At 46.7% G+C, this 19,322-nt stretch overlaps 1 protein-coding gene across 5 annotated transcripts in view; it reads left to right on the top strand.

Moving 5' to 3' along the window:
* PTPRA (protein tyrosine phosphatase receptor type A) overlaps positions 1-19,322 on the top strand; it is a 206,152-nt gene that overhangs the window by 136,268 nt on the left and 50,562 nt on the right. For all 5 annotated transcript variants that reach the window (XM_074992242.1, XM_074992240.1, XM_074992238.1 and 2 more), the window contains 4 exons: positions 1,624-1,989; positions 3,186-3,206; positions 5,083-5,106; positions 15,176-15,260. In XM_074992242.1, coding sequence (XP_074848343.1) covers positions 1,624-1,989; positions 3,186-3,206; positions 5,083-5,106; positions 15,176-15,260 — 496 coding nt within the window. The remainder of the gene's footprint in view (positions 1-1,623; positions 1,990-3,185; positions 3,207-5,082; positions 5,107-15,175; positions 15,261-19,322) is intronic.

Raw genomic sequence — 19,322 nt, 5'->3', positions numbered from 1 at the left:
TCTGCTCTTATATTGCCATTATCACTGCAATATCTAAAGCCATCTCCATAACGTGGGATACATGTTTGCACTGATAACTACAGTATTGCAAATCTCCAGTGTACATGTGATGCAAGGTAGGATTTGCATTAATGCCGTATGCCTAGTGGCCTACTGGAATAAGATTTGCACAGGCTCCATTGCGTGCCACTGCTTTGTGTTTGTATTAGGAATTTGTACTGGTGTAACATATCAGTGAAGATAAACAATGTAAACTCCTTAAGGCTAAAACAAGGCCTACGTGTGGGTTAATAGCTTTATCAAGTGTTCCAATGAAAAATTCTTCGTTTCTGGACCCTAGGCCTACTACATGTTTAGAAATGTTAAGATGACATCAATGTACGTGCACTGATACACCCCTCATTCTCAAGGCATGCAAGGTAATAGGCCCCTTAGGAGAGCACAGATAGTGCATCATCAAGGGTTATGCAAATTGTATGTACTCCTTGGTTCACTGAATCCATTTGGGTGGACAGTCCTGGTTGCCTGATGGGCACAGGAGGGAAGCTTTTCTCCACTGTGTGCTGGACAACACCCTGACAAATTCTCTCACCCTCAAGAATTTTGTAGTGAGCACATCCCACCTGACCAAAATGCTGCAGTTGTAGATGATGGGGATAGGTGTGTTTTGTGCCTTTTTGTTGGCAATATTTCCCCCATGGTTCTAACTGCCATGACAGAGACTATAGTAGGAGATGATCTGTTTCCCTGATTGACCCTCCCACAGCATCAAGTGAAACTTTACTTGGGCTCATTAATTCAATTCAAGGCCATCCCTAAGCATATGTAAAGTGTGCAGCTGCATAAAACACTGCTGAATTTGGGGCACTGTCTTATGCTGCATATGCCGAGTGCTCCACCTCCAGGCACTGGTGGCCCAATCCCTGAGACCTCTGACACCCTACTCTGCCCTTCCAGTTATGGCAGCCATATCCTCTGGCCGGCTGTCTATCCTCCCTCCCTATCTCGCTTCCCCCAAGCCCAGGCAGCCTGAATCCATTGTCCCCCCACCCCACCCCCCACAGCCTGAATCCATGCCTTCTGGCCCTGGTAGCCCAAATTCCCCCTCCAGTGCCTTGCCCTAGTGGCCCAAATCTCCTGGCCACCTTTTTGCCCACTGGCCTCACGGTCTGCACAGCCCTGAGCATCTGCCCCACGCTCCTGGAGATAGGGGTGGTACAACTGTTCAGGTTGCGTAGGGCAGCAGAATTCATAAGGATGGCCCTGATTCAGTGCAGATGTTTGCATTCGCAAATGAAAGCTGCTGTGTGGCTGAGAATAAATGGGAAAGATTGAGACTGTGCCTTATCTGTGATTGCCCTGAGCCAGACCCAGCTCTCACTGCTGCTGCTGGAAAAACTCCCAAGGATTTCAGCAGGAGCTACGTCATGCAAATACCAATCACTAACCACCAAATTCTCCTAATGCTAGTGTTGATCCACTGAAGTCAGTGGAGTTACACTGAAGTAAAGCCAGAGGAGAATGTCTGATGTTCCCAAGTTCAGCTGCCTCAGTACCAGGGAGGGGAATGAATAAAAGAACATTGGAGGTTATCTTGTGGGTTTTTTTTTTTTTCACTTCCAGGGCCACCATCTGTAGAGCACACCACCTCCACTGTGCATTCTGTGAAGGCCCCTACATCAGAGGCAGCTAGCAGAAAGGGCATTAGCTCAAGCAGCCTGACTGCTAGCTCTCCAACGCCCATATCTACCTTGGTGCCAGAACCTACCACCATGCAAGCCCCAGAGCTCTCCCAGAATACTACTGTAATCTTGCTGGATACCAAAAACCACACCATGAGTACAACCGTGCCTGCATCTGGGTTCACCTCCATTCCACTCAGCACGACATCGTCTACTTCCCAATCAACGTCACAAGATGTAAGGACAGTGCCTGCAGTAGGGAACATCACTATGGCAGTGACTTCTTCAGAAACCATTGTCACTTCAGGTATGGCAAAGACTTGTCTCTTTCCTTCCTCCTCTTTGTTGTGCTCCAGACCCCTCCCCACCTTAATACCTAGCTTTATTCTCCTTTCTTCTGTTTGCGGAGAACAGTTGGAAAGCAGAAGTAAATTTTTGAGAGCCAGATCCCCAGCAGATGTAAACTGGGTCCTCTTCTTTCAAATGAATGGAACAAAGCTGACTTCTACCAGCTGGTGATGTGCTCTTGTACTTAAAAGAGAAGGAACCAAAACCCAGGCTGTTCCCATGGAAGAAAAATGCGATGTGATTAAGGCACAGGATTTGGATGCCTGACTTTCAGTTCCACTTTTTTGTCACAAGTTTTAGGAGCAACACATCACCACTGCCTGTCCTCATGTGATACCCTGTCCGAAGAGTTGAGAAGTCATTTTTTAAAAGAACACATAAGCAATAAAAAAAATCCCATTGGGCTCTTGCCCAGTTGAAGTGCTTTAAAGGTCCAGAGGGCAGATATTGTCACTATGTAGTTGTGTTCTCATAGTGCGTACAGACCCCCGTCAGGGAATAAGCCACATCTCATGCTGGGCACCATACAAATGCACATGAAAAATACAGTTCTAGCCACCGACGGGCTCATGATCTAGGTCACCATTCTGAATAGTATCCAGGAAGAATTGCCCATGAAAGGGATTAGGGCTCCCTGGGACCAGGCACGGAACAAGCAAATAACACAATGGCAGCCCCTGCTCCAGAGAACTTGCAGGGAAGACCACTTTTACAAATGTGGCCCTTGACTTCTGTGCTATGATCTTTTTATGTGTAAACTGAGGCACCATTGATTTAGTGGCTAGGGCACTGCACTGGGGGGAAGAAACCTGCATTCTATTCCTAGATCTCCCACTGACTTGCTGTGTAATTTTGGGCAGTCATTTCATCACTCTGTGCCTCAGTTTCCAATCTGTATAACGAGAATATTTTTTGTAAGAAATTTTGTCCAGTTATGACGACCTAGTCAGCCCCACAGCATGATGAGACTTTCTGGTGCTAAAATCTCTGCTTATATAAAATAGGGGAAACCGTTCTGCCACACAAGGTTTTAGGCACTTTGTGATCCACAGATAGAAGGGGCTGAAGAAGTGCAGGAACTGAAATAAAAAGCTCTGGTGAAAGGAGTAAAGATTCATTCACTGATACTTTTTATGGTTTGTTTGCTTTCTGTAGGTGAGCCATCGAAAAGCCCAGGTAAGCACTTACCCTAAGACTCTCTCTCTCTATTCTAGGGCCTGATTAATTTTAACTGAGCCCTTGGTTTATTTTTTTCTTCATATTAAGGTGCCATTAATATGTTTTACAAAGGGTCAGTAAATGACTGATAAATGTTGTATGCATGTTCCAAGTAACACATGCTATACATTGTTATGAGCACCTGACTAAAATGTGGTAGATGTTCATATGGGTATTAGCAACCTGCTGGACTCCATAACAATCAACAGTTTATTAAAACGTATTGTAGTTTATCAGCCCTTCGTAAACTGTTAAACAATTTGTATGGTAAAGTGAGAGCCTTGTTTCTACATGGTTAGTTCTTTTTTCAAACTTCCTCACTTGTCCCACACCTCTGCCTTGCTGTTCGCAGTAGGGAAATGCAAGGAGATGGGGAAAGGCTTTTTCCCTAACATGAATGTTCAAAGAAGCTGGCTTTGTAAAAGCTGAATGCTCTGGGAGGAAAGCACTTTAAATCTTCAAAGCCCTTTCCATGAGTGTTAGGCTTTTAACTTTGAATTGTATGAATGATTTTGGAAGCCATACCTGTCCAGTTCATCTCCTTTCCATTTTCTCCAGCCCTTATGCCATGTGCATATCACAATGTTTTATGAAAGGCAATTGGTTTATGCTGCTGCTGACTTATCAGAGCATCTTATAAAGTAAGAAAAACACATACAAGGATTGCAAAATTTAGAGGCTCAGAAAGACATATTTGGTCACATCTATTTCAGCCACCTGCCAGTCCAGAGCTGTTCCTTACAGTGCTTTGTCTTCCGTATGTAGTGTGTGTTGGAAGTTAACTGTTCCTGGAATTTTTGGACCCAGCTTCTTTACTGAATTGGATCCTTAGCTGATGTAGATTGACATTGCCCTATTAAAGGTGGTGGAACTATTACACCAGTTTAGGATCTGACCTATAGTCTTCAGAGCCAAGTATGCCAATGCCTGCTATTCTGTGTTACATTGGTATTAGGGTTATGCCCAGTGGGGTAGCTATGTGCAGTCATATTCTAAAGGAGCTCTTGTTTCCCTCACTGAGCTTTTGGTGATTCAAAAAGGCTTCAGATTTTACATAGCAACAGTTCTCAAGTCTGCTTAGTCTGACAGTGATCTCTAGACTCATTTTCCTGTCTTGCAATGTTTACTGCTTCCTTGTCTACTATGCAAAGCTAATAGGACAAGTACAGGACTGCCTCTTAAAGAGGCTATATGATCATAATGTGCTGAGAAACTGAGACCCTAGTGTGAGGTAAAGTGACCAGGATTGTAAGTGCTACAGGCCAGTGTTCATTAGAATGTAATAAAAAGTTTGAATACCATTTTCAAATGGTATTTGTCTGTCTTCTACTGTTTACAAATAAGAGTTTGAGTTGCTGCCATCTTCTGTGCTAAATTTACCGCATTCTATTTGCCAGTTTATATTACATTATTATGCAAAGTAATCTTGATTTTCTTCTGAATTTATTTTTTATAATCTATTTCAATAGCCATTGAAATCTTTATCTGCCTATTCACCATGGACCTGATAAGTGGTATGTTTCTAGCAGGACTAATCCCAAGTGCTAAAAGACACAAGTCTCAAAAACATTAAGATTAGTTTAAGAATCATCAGATTTGAAAGGAGTGGGGAAAGTTGCAGTCATTTTACTTGCTTTCTGGTTTCTGGGGCACTGGGACTCAAGTCAGACTTTTTCCACAACCCAAATCAAATATCAGTTTGACACAGCAATCACAAGTTGATTGCATCAGAATATTGTTTTGTCTCAGTTATGTACCTTCCCCCTGGTGGTTTTTAAAATATGTTGCTCTGTGACTAAGGTATTCCTGGTTTTGTTCTTTTTCTGTTTCGCAGGTGGCTCTGATTCGGAACGAAGAGGTGAGTTCAGATCTCATTGCCATGTTGTGTCTGTATGCTGCGTATTCCTCTGCTAAGCATGCTCAACTGTGCTTTGGTATTTTTTAATGCCTTTTGAAAACACTCCTAGGAGCAGGATATTGAAAGTACTCAGGGGCTAGATTTTTCATGTGCTCAGGACCTATGACTAGACTAAATGAGCTCTGCTTCCATTTGGATACATTAGGCAGGTCCAGGCAGGCGGATGGTGACAAGTCCACCAGGAGGTTGGCAGCTCGAGGGGTGGCTGCTGGAGGGGCGGACACGGAGGTGGCAGCTGCAGGCAGGGCTGGCGAGGGGGCGGGTGGTTGGGTGAGGTGGGTGGCCAAGGCCCGGGTGACAATGTCCAACCTGCTAGCCAGCAACACCCCCATGTCCCGCTGCATCGCCAGCCAGTCCCAGAGCACCCCCGCACACCCTGAGGAGGCTGAGCCTGTGGTACCCCCACCCCAGCCCTACCTGCCTGTGGTTCTGGCCCCGTTGCAGCCCCACAGGGGGCCCCAGACCTGGGGCGGTAGGGGCAGCCATGGCCGATGCGGCTCCCTCTCCCCCTCCCAGTTCAGTTGTCTCACCTAGCCTCCCGTCTCCCTCCTGTGGACCGTTCTCCGTGTGCACTGTAAATAGTTTCACACGTTGTTCTGTTTGGTCTTGCAAAATAAGTTTATTCCCCCCCATATTAAAGTGTAATATGCCCACCTGAACCCCATGTCCCTGGTGCTTGGTGGGAAAGTGGTGACGGGGAGTGTGAGAGATGGGAAAGTCGGGGCCAGTGGTGCGGAGTGTGGTTGGGAAGGTCAGGGCAGACCCTGTGTGAAGGCCTGGCACAAGACGTCCCGGACCCCGACCCCATCCCTCTGTGCCTTACGCCACGGGGCAGTGGGTAGCTGCTCGTACCCAGTCCCCAGGTCCGTGGTGCAGCCCTGAATGAAGGGCTCCCACAGGCCCTCTAGAACATCTGGATGTCATGGACCCTGCCTGGCCACCCCACACACATGTTCAGGAAATGGCCCCTTGCATCCACCAGGTCCTGGAGTACCACCGAGTGGTACCCCTTCCTATTAATTTAGGTGCCCCCGCTGTGGTCCAGAGCCTGGATCGCCACATACATCCTGCTCAGAGCCCCAAAACAATTGGGGAAGCCCAGGTCTGCAAACCCGGCAAGGGTGGCATCCAGGTCCCCCAGGGTCACAATTCATGGCAAGAGCACCCTGTTGATGTCTCCGGGTGACTTATGGGGGTGAAGGAAGACACATCCATAAATATCAGACCAGGAGGCCCCCCTGCCTGGTAGCCCTCTCCCTGGGATGGGTCCATGGTAGGGACCAGACTTACCTCAATCATCACCACTCCAGCAGTGGCCTTGTTGACACTGAATTGGTGGCAGACAGATCGGAAGCTGTCGGGTGGCCAGCCTCTTCTGCACTGTGAGTGCTGGCCGCATCCATGTGTCTCAGTGTTGGAGGACTGGGGCGAACCCGTGGCAGAGGTCTTCAGATGTTTCGTAGGTCATTCTGAAGTTCCTCAGCCCCTTCTCATTGTCCCAGTCCTCCAGCACCAGCTGGTCCCACCACTCGCTGGTGGTGGTGAAGGCCCGCTGGCACTGGATCAGCCTAGGGGAGAGGGACAGCATTGCTGTGGCCAGGGCTTGCAGACTGGGTCACAGGCAGGCGAACCAGCCATGCCCCTGGAACATGAGGGTGATGAGCATGGCCAGCTGGGTGGATAGGACCTCATCCTCAGAGGGTGGGGGCAGGCATGTTACTTGGCTGTTATCCCCAGCGCATTCTCTGTTGTTGTCCATAGCCTGGCAGCCTTGAGCAGGTACAGGCTATGGGTGTTGGGAGGGGCCCTTTAAGGGGTCAGCCAGCTGCCAGCCTGCAAGGGCTTGTCGGCGACGCGACGACATACCTGCATCATTTCCTGTCTCCTTATTTCGAAGTGAGGGCTAATTGTGTGTAGATGCTTAACTTCGAAGTAGGGGAGGAGGTTGCGTTTTGTGTGTAGACGTTCTACTTCAGAGTATAACGTCAAAGTAGTTTTGTTATGTAGACACAGCCCTGGTAATATGCAGTGTAAATAATTACTTAGGTACTCTTTTTTTTCCCCTGCAGACATTCTTGTCAATAAATACATATGTGGGAACATTCTCAGGAGGAGAAAACAAAAGAGATCCAGGCCAAATGAATTAATTTTAAAATTTGGTTGTTCATCTATGTAAACTTTATGCATAATTCCCCCAACTCCAGTGCAATGTGTATTGTTCAGTGCTCTTTCATACCTGCCGCTGCTGAAGCAAAAAAACGCAAAAATTTGACTTATTTTCAACCTCTGCTGCTATTAGTTTATTTTTTGCACTGCACTGTCTTGGACAGTTAAACTGAGACATTCAGTTTCACTTCCTAGTTCTCAGAACAACAAAGAGGTTGTCCTTTTTAATACTGCAGTGTGAGTGAGGGAGATATTTAGACCAACACTCTAATTTGATGGGTTGGGCTTTTTCGTTTTTTCTGTAAGTCTCATAAATATTCTTGGCTCCTAATAGGTGCTATAAAATATTATTATTGACTGAAACTATTTTGCCATTTGTGAGGTTTCACTAGGGTACCTGGCAGCAGAATTTTACCCTGTGAATCAGATTTTCTGTTGGCGTAAATTACTGTAACTCCATAGAAGTCATTGGGCTACACTGATATGTACCTGCTGTAGGTCAGGCCTCGTTTTCATTCTAATTTTCTTTTCTTTGTGTCTAGATAGTCTAGCTGTAGTGCCTGACCCTGCATTATTTAGTCATGCAGGAGCTCCTGTTGGACCTGTTTTGGATTTTTCTTACAGCGACATGTACATTAAATAATTCCATTGACTTCAGTGAATTTGACACTGTGAAATCATGACGGAGATTAAAATTGGGCTTATTGGCTGACTTCATCAGGACCAATTGCTGCCTGTTATGAATAGATCATTTCTGAGATTACAGTGGACTTTTCCTTAAATCTAAAGAACATTCTGAGGGAACATTATAAAGTGTTTATAGGGAAGTGAAGCAACAAATATAGTTTTCTTTCATTTAAGTGAGGGCTCATTTCCATTGGGAGCTACCTACACTTTTTTCAGTATCTAGTACCAGGATGAGGGATATTGCTGTTGCACTTGTAAAGAAAGTCTCAGCAATATTTTTAATGACTCTTCAAAATTTAACCCAACTTAACAAATTGCTAGTGATGTCTCTAACACAAGCAATGTGAAATTTCACGAAAAGTGTGTGAAAATAGTTCTGTATATTTTTCCCCTGTGATCATTAAACTTTCAAGAGGAGTGGTGTAAGATAGTAAATGTTAAGAGAATAAATCACACTTAGACTGTATATTATTTAGGACTTATGTGAAAAACAAATAATCTTTTTGTTTTATTTACACATTCTCTGTGTGTCTCTGTCTTTTATATGGGCATCTAGAGCAATGTCTGTGTATGTGCCTACAAGCCTGAAATTATCTGGTTTCTCTTTGTTTTTCATCCTAAGATGACTGTAGTTTTGAATTTCCAAGTGCTACTGTGAAATTCATTACTGCAGAACATAGGGAGAGTCGAGTTTGATGGATTATGCCAGAGAATTAAGGCTTCATCATGTTTGGCCTCTAAGTATGGCATTCTCAAAATGAAAATGTGTATATTTTATCTGATCTTGGTATTATAACATTATCACTGCATTACTCACAAAAGAGCCTCTCAAAACTTCATCAAGACAAGTCTCAGAAAGTTCTCTTCAAAACCAGATGCCCATGCTAGTTGAGGTAGCAGAGAATCTCCTTTAGCTGAAAGCAATATAGTAGCTATAATACAAAGTCCAGTGGTTCTGATTCCATCTGGTGGAAGATAGAGGTGTGTGAACATTTGTAGAACAGATCAAGTTTGGCTCCCAGTGTGATTTTTATACACATCACCTAGATGTATATGTGTTAAGCTCAGAAATAACCCTGATATTATCCAAGTTGAAGTTCTGTGTAACACCAAACAAGTAATTTCCACTGTGACTCCAGTATTGATCCCAGAAACCTGAGTTTAAGCCCCAGGGGTCAGCAGACTTTTACGCCAGGTCCCATTTTTCATCCCTGCAATTAGCAGGCAGAACCCTCCTGTGGCACCCCCCACCCCAGTCTGGAGAGAGACACCCCCAGACAGCCCCAGAGGTGAGTGGCAGTCTTCTGGAAGTGACACACCATGCTACTTCAGTGGCGGTGAAAGGCCACAAGTGAGGGAGGCTGTAGCGGAGCCAGCAGAGACCGTGGGGAGGGAAAAGCCAATTGCACTGCACTTCTCTTGCAAAATTTCATGCTCTCTGAGGGAGAGCTTCTCCCCTGCTTTGCACACTCCTGAATTAAACCGTACCTTCTGGAAAGACATCCAGCGTTCATTTACAGATGATACATGGAGAAGTCTCTTTGCCTCAGTTTCCTCATCTGTAGAAGGGAACTATTTTTTTTATTTTATAAGAGTATACTGAGACTTAAAGTGCTTTAAAATCTCAGGATATGGAGCTTCATATAATTGCTGAATTTGGATAAAAATAAGTATTAATAATCCAGCAGCTCGCAGAAGGCCCATCATATTAAGCAGCCTCCAAATTTATCCTTGTTCCTTGGGGCTGACTGTTGAAGATGTGCAACAAGTAAACAGTTGAAAGAAATATATTGCAGTAACAAATATACAATCTTCTAGTGTATGTTGCACACTCTGATGTCAGTGTGAACCTGTGCTGGTGGCCCATCAGCTTTCTGCTCCTTGCCTTTAGTTTCTTGCAGGTATCTCATCAGAGAGGCACATTGAGAGCTACGGAGGAGAAGTGTGTGGCCTATGTATCAGTTTGTGGGGGGATGTTACGTGTGTACAGGGAGACATGGAGAACAGTGCTTCATCCACTAGACCACGCTCCCATCTCACTGGCAATTTTCTGTACAATATAGAGATTAGGCCTGAACCAAACCCTGAGATCCAAATGGTGTTGGATAGGGGGACGTTCAGCTACAGATCCCAGCTCTGCAGCATCCACTTGCCTAGATGTAATTCTTTCTTTTGTGTGCAAGCACATGGGTTGCAGGGTCATGATACAGCGGGGGGCAGGCAGATAACACCAGAACAGTCCAGGAAGGACCTAGGAACATCTGGCATGGAGCCCATGGAAAGATGAGACTGGTAGTGGGTGGAGGAGGGTAGTTGGGAGGTCATGTGGCTTATGGTTGGAAAGAAAGTTAATGTGCGTTATGGCTTATGGCATGGAAGTGGGAGGAGGGAAGGAGATGAATGGGATTCTCGCTGGATAGGGGAAAGAAGAGAAGCTGGTTAAGATTTCCTCTGTGTGCTACTTAAAGTGTTCCCCAAACATTTTTGGTTGTGCTCCCTTTAAGTCTGCAGTCCTCTGTGAGCCACTGTCAGAGGCCAGGGCTGGGAGCAGGGTGTTGGCATGCAGTCAGGAACAGGACTGCAGAGGTACAGCTGAGTGAAGCTGGGAGCAGAGGTAGGCTGGCCAGTACACTCTCCCCACCCCCCATGGGGGGCTGACCAGGATCTCATTGTGTCCCCGTATGGGTATGCCTCACGGTTTGGGCACCATTGCCTTACCCTGTAAGGATGCTGCTTGGGAATATGGAAGCCATGTACAGAAAATATTGTATTGATTGTTGTCCTTTGCACAGCTGGGCAGAGCACTTATCTAGTTGGTGTGGTACAGATTTCTGTCTCTTCTGATTGGTGTGTCTGCTATGAAATGTCAGCAGGGATTCCAGATAACACGAAATAACAAACCTGTTAGTGAACACTCCCAAATGAAGCTTTCATCAAATATGCCCTTGTTTAATATGCTGCTACTAGGTTTTCTTTGTTATCCCTGTGTATTTTTATAGATTAACTCATGATCAGACAGGGAATTTGAATATGCTGAACCCTAGATGCAGGCTTTTAGATGTCAAAAGAAAATAAGAGCATGAGGACCCTAAATCTCTTTCCCGGCACTATGGTGGTTAATCACTAACTTAATTAGCAATTAGTGAATTAAAACCAGCGAGACAAATACACCTGTGGAGACACTGTAATTCCTTAGAACCGGTGGACTTACTCAGCAGTGCACTCTCTTGCTGTTATAGACACTAGTTGCTTTTGTGCATTTGAAAGAACTATCAACGTAAACCTTCTCTAAAAGTTCATGTCTACAGCACCTTGTTTGGTGGAAGAATGAATTTGTGGGGAAGGCACTATCCTGGGTTCCCTACTTGACTCTGCCACACACTCAAGGTGTGACATTGAGCACATCACTTAATTTCTGGATGTCACCTTCTAATCTGTAAAATGGAGAGAATGGGTCTTCCTTAATCCCTCCTTTGTCCTGTGTGCTTAGACCATAAACTTTCTGGGGAGGAGACTGTCCCTAACTGGTGTAGATAAAGCATACAACAAGTGATGCTTTGATTTCATGTGGCTCAGATGTAATGCAAATAGCTAACGAGGAAAGAAACTTGCAAATGTGAGGTAAACTTTCATGAGTGGACTTTAAGTTTACACTTGCAAAATGTCATGAGTAAATCCCACATGTCGCATGGAAATCTGGGAATTGACTCAACTATTCCCAACTGAGTAGATTTAATTGCTTCCTTGGCTTTATGTTGGCTGGCTGCCTTGAGGGGAATTTGTCTCAGCTGTGTATATATTTACTGTAAGTGTTGCAGGCCTTGTAATGTCTCTAATGATCTGCACAGATTTGTGTGTGCGAGTGCCTTAATTTTGCATTTACAAACCCCACACACAAATGCCGACAAGAGTCTCTAGAAGCTTACGTGAACAGGAGACCATATTAAACTAAGAGCCAATAAAAATGATAAATCCGTAGCCTTAATGACTCTTGCCTTTTTCTCCCCTTCACCATCCCTGGGATTTCTTGATAGTGGTTGTTGTTGTTGACTTTGGCCTCTTTCAGCCTGTGCTGATTTCTAAAGTCAATATGGCCTTTTAAACTAAAATATCCAAAACAGCACACACCTGGTTTATTTTCCCTATTCCCACACCCCACCCAACCACACTGTCTGTTGCTGGCTTAGGCTGTTGAAAAAAGAATAGGCACATAGCAGTGGGTGGAGTCTTTCACAAAGCAAGGCACTCATGTATTTTTTCCACTGGGCTATAGGAACAAACTCTTTCCAGTTTATCTTGAGTTGTTTATTCTGGTTGTTCCTTTTCTCCAGACTTGATTGTAGGGGCAACTGAAGGGAGCCAAATGAGGCTGACAGCATGAATCCAATTCTGCAGCTTCTTGACAGTATTTAAGAAGTGTGGTTAAGGCACAGTTGAGAGACTCAGGAAGCTTGGGTGGGGGTGGGGGGATGTCAGTTCATGGCTCTGTGTGCTTCTCTCTGTATTATCCCCTTCTGTTCCTTCCAGCTTTTTTGTCTGTCTTGTCTAGTGGGTCTTGGCCCATGAAAGCTTATGCTCCAAAATACCTTAGTCTATAAGGTGCCACTGGATGACTTGTTTTTGGAGATAGACTGACATGGCTACCCCTCTGATACGTAATTCCATAGAGAGTTCTTTGGTGCAGGCACTGTTTCTTCCTGCACCTATGTACAGTCCCTAGCAGTATCTAAGGTATGACCCCTCTTGTAATAGTGAGGACCTCACTTCTTAAGAGAGAGATCCTCAGAGCAACCTCAGTATAGGGAAGCACTGTCCCCATTTGACAGATGAGGAATTGAGGTTTTGAGAGAGTGACTTGCCCAAGGCCTCACAGGAAACTTGTGGCAGAGCAGAGAATTGAATTAAGTCTCCAAGTCCCATGCTGTCCCTGCTCATTGGATCATCCTCACTGTGGCCCATATCTCAGTTGTAATTTCTAGATTTTATCATAATGTGAATAACTAATAACAGCACTGTATTTTATGTATTAACTGAATTCCCCTGAAACCCACTTCCAATTGTAGCTAAGTTTTTTGTGTGGGAATCTCTCTGCCTATTTTTAAATGAGACCCAAAATTTGAACTCCTTTGTGGGTTTAGAAGACATGTAAGAGGGGACCCCTGCTGTGACAGGAGCTTTTGAGACTTATCAGAGTAAGGTTCTCTTGCTGCCAAGTCCAGCAAGCCCATAGGAGGGAAGTGTGACCAAGGGATATGTGAGATGTGAACTATGGAAGGGTAAAGGAGGGGGCAGTGGGAAGACTTCTATATGAATAGTAAACTTTAAGCACTTGAGCCTTTTGCTGGACCCTCTGTCTGATCAGATTCCCTGTGCTCCCACTCTGTGCCTTCATGGCCTGTACCCCCCCCGTCCTTTCTTCCCTGCACTATTCCTTGCAAACTCCCTTTGTGCTCCAGAGGTTTCTACATTTCCTGAATGATCCCTCAATGTGTCATCCATGCCCTTCCTCCTCCTGCTGTGTCCAGAGCCCACAGAGCACTACTTCAGGCCCTGAGCAGGTCTGTCTTCCTCCATGGTGTAGCCCTAGCCTACGATTTCCAAAAGGGTGTGCACCTCCATTTGAAATTTTCTATGGGTCAGCAAATGGAGATAAAAAAAAAAGTTGAAAAGCAGTGCCCTAGAGTAACCCTTCCAGCCATTGTCAGGCGGTTTATGTGAGGCCTGATGAATAGCCATGGTTTTGAAAAAGCAGCAGGATGCAGGAAGTTTTTTTGAGGGGGTTGCAGCTTTCCTTTACCTACTCCTGGCATGATGAGTTAGAACTTTTCTACTATTTGGCCGTTAACTGTGGGCCTGCTGCCTGGCCTATCTAGAAAACCCCAAGGAGGAAACAGAATGGAGAGGCCCTTCCTAATTACTTTCTCTCTCTCCCCTCTCTCCCCCCTTGTGAACCTGCTGCTGTGCTCAGTGAAGTCAATGGCAAAACTCCCACTGGCTTTCATGGTGGAAGATTAGACCCTCTGTGAGCCATCATTTCATGATGAACATAGAGCTGCTTGTGACTGTATCTTGCACAGGGTTAGTGATTGCGAACCGCTTGTTGAGAGAACAGAGAAGGTACTCCATACACACGGTCAAATCTGACTGTGAATGTGCCTGAAAATTCCAATAGATGATATTGTTGGCATCCCCTCATGCTCCAGTTCATTACTAATGCACAGCATGTGCCCTACAGGCCTCCTTCATTGTATGCTTGACTTTTGCCTGGCTCCCTGTCTCTCTCCATTTAGGCTTCTAGCACCAGCAACCAATTTGGCAGTTCTCAGTGGCCAGCAGCAAGCAGCTCATTTGTTGCATATTTTGAAGAATGAGAGCATTTTGTAGATGTTAATCTACAGTGAATTTGCAAAGGAGTCGCACAGTTCCTGCCAGTGAAAACTGAGTGAGAGAGAGCTAACAGTTACATAGTTATACTAGAGTTTTAACTAGGATCCCCCTGTTAAGTGCTAGAGCATATACAGCAGCTTGCCTCAGATCACATTCCAAGACATTAAATGCCATAACAGGAGGGAAGTAGGGAAGTGACCCAAAACCTGTATCTGAGCTTGCCGTTCATGTCTCTCTTTGATGGGTTGGAATTGATGCGAAATGTAATTAACTTGCATTCTGGGAAATCTTGGATTTGGGTTTTAACCCTTCTAGTTCAGAAGTGTCCTGGTCAGGGAGTGTTGTGCTTGTTGTTGCCCTTCCAGTACATAGGAGAGGGAGATGGGCACTGAATCGAAATCACAATGCCAATGAAGTTGGGATATGGATTTCCATGTAATGCCTAGTGCCCATAATGCCTCTAATAATATATTATTCCACTACGTGAAATATCCCTAAAAGAGTTCTATAGGGTCAGATCCTGCTGTAAAAGATTTTCAAGGAAGATTAGGATGCACGGGATCATGCCTTTAACATATAAAGTAGATCAGTTTGGTGCACTCAGTAGGTGATTAGAATGCTGAAATATGCAATATGTGTTTCTATCATGCACAACTGAACAATGTATCATTATTAAACAATTTGATTGTCTCAAGGCCAGAGACTGTAGATCTGGCCTGTAAGATGATGTAACTGATTTTTATAACTGATTCTACTTTTTTTGTTTCAGATGAGACGCCGATTATAGCTGTAATGGTGGCCTTATCTTCCCTGCTAGTCATAGTATTTATAATCATTGTGCTGTACATGTTGAGGTAAGAAACACTTATAACTTCCCTTTTGGGACATTAGTGCCAGCAGGATGCAGGGAGGGAGAGAAGGGGGAGAGAAGTGGAGTCTGTCTCCTTGAGTTGGTTAACACACAGTAGGAAGCAGATCACTGCTTTGCTAGCTTGGGTCTTGAATTCTCTTTGCTAAGATAAGCAAGGTTGGCTTACTCAGCATTTAGAAAGGAGACCTCTAAGGACAATGCAGGTACAGGTTGAATCTCTCCAGTCTGTCGCCCTCAGGACCTGACAGGTGCTGAATGAGAGAATTTGCTTGAACCGTCGGTGGTCAATATTGTCTGGCAGCACTGAGAACCAAGACTGGTGTCTGCAAACGAATTTTATGGGACCATGGGAAACTTGGCCACACCCATAAGTTTCCATCTGGCTAACTAAAATCATGCCAGATTATGGATGTTGCTGGATGTGCATGTGCTAGACTAGGGGGTAACGGGACTCTCTGGATGGTTAAGTAATTAGAATATTTAAATGAGTCCCTGAACAAGGGAGCAAACTCCCTGTATGTTCGATGCCGGGACCCAGACCAAATCCCTGCTACGAAACCCAGCCCGGATAATGCCCACCCAGGTAAGCCTCTGGACTCCGCCCTGAGCCTCCTGGAAAGGAGTAGCTAGCAGGGACAATGAGACAAGGACGAGGGTGAAAGGTTAAAAACAAAGTAACTAAGATTTTTATTAAGGAACACAACAGGATTAAAACTATAACAAGTAGCAGTTTCTTAAATGCAAACTTTCTTATCCTCTATTGATACGTACATTTACTTTTACAACTGTATCCATTTGGTAACTTGTTCTCAGATCTTGAATTGATTTTATTTTACCACAAGATAAAAGGATTTGGTTACTGGAATAAGGGAGGAAGGATAGAGGGATTTAGGGATGAGGGTTGTCAGGGTTTTAGAAATCCCTGCTGTCTCCTTCCAGAGCCGGGGTGGGGATGCTAAACCCCACCTCCGTGCGGGGTCAGGTTGCTAGCCCGACCCAGGAGGTTGGTACCCGAAGGCCAGTTGGGACTGTCCCTTTATGTTGTGGGGGTCCCTGGTACCCTCTTAGTGGGCCCAATTAAGTGATCCTGGGAGGCTCATGCTCTTCCTCAGGTCACTGGGTAGGATTGACAGTTAGGGAGGCAGGGTGACAACGCCTTCTCCTGCAGTTTATTAAGAGGAGGTGAGCAAGGATAAGGGGAAAAGGACAGAAGGGGAAAAGGTCAGTTAGAGCCTTTACCTTATCGTTAAAACATTGAGGGTAAAACAACTATAGCATTTATAACAACTTAAACTTATTAATGAACATTAATTATTAATTATGTGCCGAAGTTTGGCTACAATGGTAAACCCTGCCTGGGATGTCCAGGCCCGGCCTCGGGGTCAGGCTCCTGGGCACTTCACTCCCCTCGTCAGGGAAGGGAAGAACAAAGGAGCAACCCCTCGTTCCCTCGAAGAGGGTCCCGATTACCCAGGTGGGAGTAGATATAGATTAGGAATTAAGGTAAGTTTATGTGTCCAGTCCGGTTATGCAAGGTCCAGTCCAATTAAAGTCCAGTCCGGTGAAGCAATGACAAGATGGCGGGCGGCGGGAGCGTAGGTGCCGCAGTGGTGGCAGGCTCTGGGCTTCAACTGGCGAGCGCACAGTACCTCACCCTAGGGGTGAGGCCAGTTCGCCGCTCACCAGATTCACCTCAGAGCTGCTTTTGCTCTTTTAGTGTTGAGGTAAAGTTGTCACCACAGCAGGCGGGCCCTGCTGGGCGAAGATGGAGTTGACTTAAAGAATCTTCGCAAAGGCTTCTTAGCTGGAGCTCTTCGCAAAGGCTTCTTAGCTGGAGCTCTTCGCTGCCGGTGAGGCAGCTAGCCTAGGGGCTGGTGGACTCCTCAGGGGCCAGCACCTCCCCGTGCAGGTAGCGGAGTCGTATCTGTGCCAAGGGCCGGCGAGCGCTGTGTGGCGCCGCCTTATATTCTGTGATCTTATGCATAATTCATGAAGCTATTTACATATGAGAGTTCTAAGCGCATACTTTGAAACAGGTCCGCTGGGCCAGGGAAGCTTCTAGAAGCTGCCTCACCTGTATCCAGTGAGGAGCCTGGATTTCAAATTCATGATGCTGAGGTGTTTGTGAGTTCAGGTTACTGGGGAAACCAACTGACACAGAGTGACCGTTACAGGGGGCTGCTAACTGGCAGCCTATGTACCTTTTAGAGTCTACCTGCCCCTGTAATGATGTTAAATGGCCAAAGGCTTGTTTCTTCTTCGAGTGTCCCCGTGGGTGCTCCACATGAGGTGTCGGGCTCGCCCGGCGCCGCAGATGGGATCTTCCAAGCAGTTTCTGCCGGACCGCGCATGCGCCGGTGCGCGCCGCTCCCTTGCGCGCTGCTGGCTACGTGTGCGATCCGGTCCCCGCCAGTTCCTCTTAACCGCCGTCGGCTGCAGACGGAATCCGACTAGGCTACGGCCAAGTTAGCGTATTCAATGGTTTTAACTGTTCTTTTCTTTAAAGTTTTCAAGTTCTTAGGCTACTGTTAAGTTAGCCAGTTGTTATTTTCAAAAAAACAAACAGACAAACAAAAAAAAACAAGCGGGACGGCATTCAGTCCAGTCCTAGTAACAAGTGAAGCACCGGAGGCCAGGAGCCTAGGGCCATTAGCCCTCCTGCCGCGGCAGGCTATCGGAGAGGGGGAAAACAGCACAGAGAAGGTGCTAAGTACCCAATTAACAACTGAAAGGCTCACCAACAATGTCCTATTCAGGATTCAAGGAATGTGAGTCTTGCCGAGAGGCAATGCCAGCGTCTGATGGGCACAGTCACTGCATAAGGTGCCTGGGGGAGTCCCATGTCACGCAGAAATGCTCCTTCTGTGCAAAATTAACAGCCAGAGCAAGGAAGGACGGGGAGATGCGGCTTAAAATGCTGCTCTTCGACAAAGCCCTCCAGCCAGACGTGCTGGAGCGGCCGCAGCAGGAGGGACCCTCCGGGGCCCATAAAAGGAAAGCCGCCTCCCTCACCCCATCAGTGCAAAAACGGAGGAAAGTCTCCCCAGCCCAATCCCTGCCGGCAGCAACAGCGAGCGGGACGGGAGGAGCGCACAGCCCCCAGCCGCAGCAACACCTGATCGGCGACGGCACGGAGAGCCACATGGAGGCGGCTCAGCCTCCGATAATCAAACAGCTGCCCCGCACCGCAGGCAGGGCGGCGGCTAAACAAGTGCCAGTACCGGCGGCACCGCAAGCAGCGGCACCGACCCCCAGGGAACTGGCGGTGCAGAGCGCGCAGGCACGCAGCCTGCAGGCACCGGAGGACACCGCCTGTGCGGCACCGCCCATAAGCGTGCCAAGCACGGCGCGGACGGGGCTGAGATCCCCTACACGTCAGGGGGCGGAGCTACCCCCTCAAGGGAGGGGGAAGGCTGCGCACAAAACAAGGCACCACAGCCCCTCTCCAGACAGGGCTGCAGAGTTGCTTTCTCTCAGCCCTCTGCTCATGCTGCAGACTCCAACTAGAAGGCAGGGGTCCCCCCTAGCCTACCCGGAGCCCCCGTCTCCATTTTTACAACCAGCCTCACCCTGGCTGGGACCACCTTCACCCTTCCTGGAGTTTGAGCCGCTGGAGTACTATCACAAATCGCTCTCTCCAGTGTCCCAGGTCTCTCTATGATCTCGCTCCCCCAGACGCACAGGGTATGCACCAAGGGAGTGGTCTAGGTCACCTTCCCAAGAACAGTGCCCATGCTGCCATGGTCGCCCCTATCATGCGGGGCATAGACACCACTGGCAATCTACTAGGGAAAGATCCCCACAGACGGTCCCGTATCCCCGAGGGCAATCGCGAACGGGGACAGAGACTCAAGTATCTCAGGGGGAACTGGTTATGGAACCCCGAGATTTTTCCCTTGCAAGCTTCCAGCGAGCGGATGTACCATCACCAACAGGAACCGGAAGGGTCCAGAGAGGCGTACCCTAGTGGTTCCTTGCTCTCCTCCCCGGACGAGGCTACGGCCCCGGGGGACGTCCATCCTCCGGACGATCTCAAACAGTTCCA

This window comes from Carettochelys insculpta, chromosome 4 (genome assembly GCF_033958435.1).
Source record: "Carettochelys insculpta isolate YL-2023 chromosome 4, ASM3395843v1, whole genome shotgun sequence".
Lineage (NCBI taxonomy): Eukaryota > Metazoa > Chordata > Testudines > Carettochelyidae > Carettochelys > Carettochelys insculpta.
This window is presented reverse-complemented; position numbering and strand designations above follow the sequence as displayed.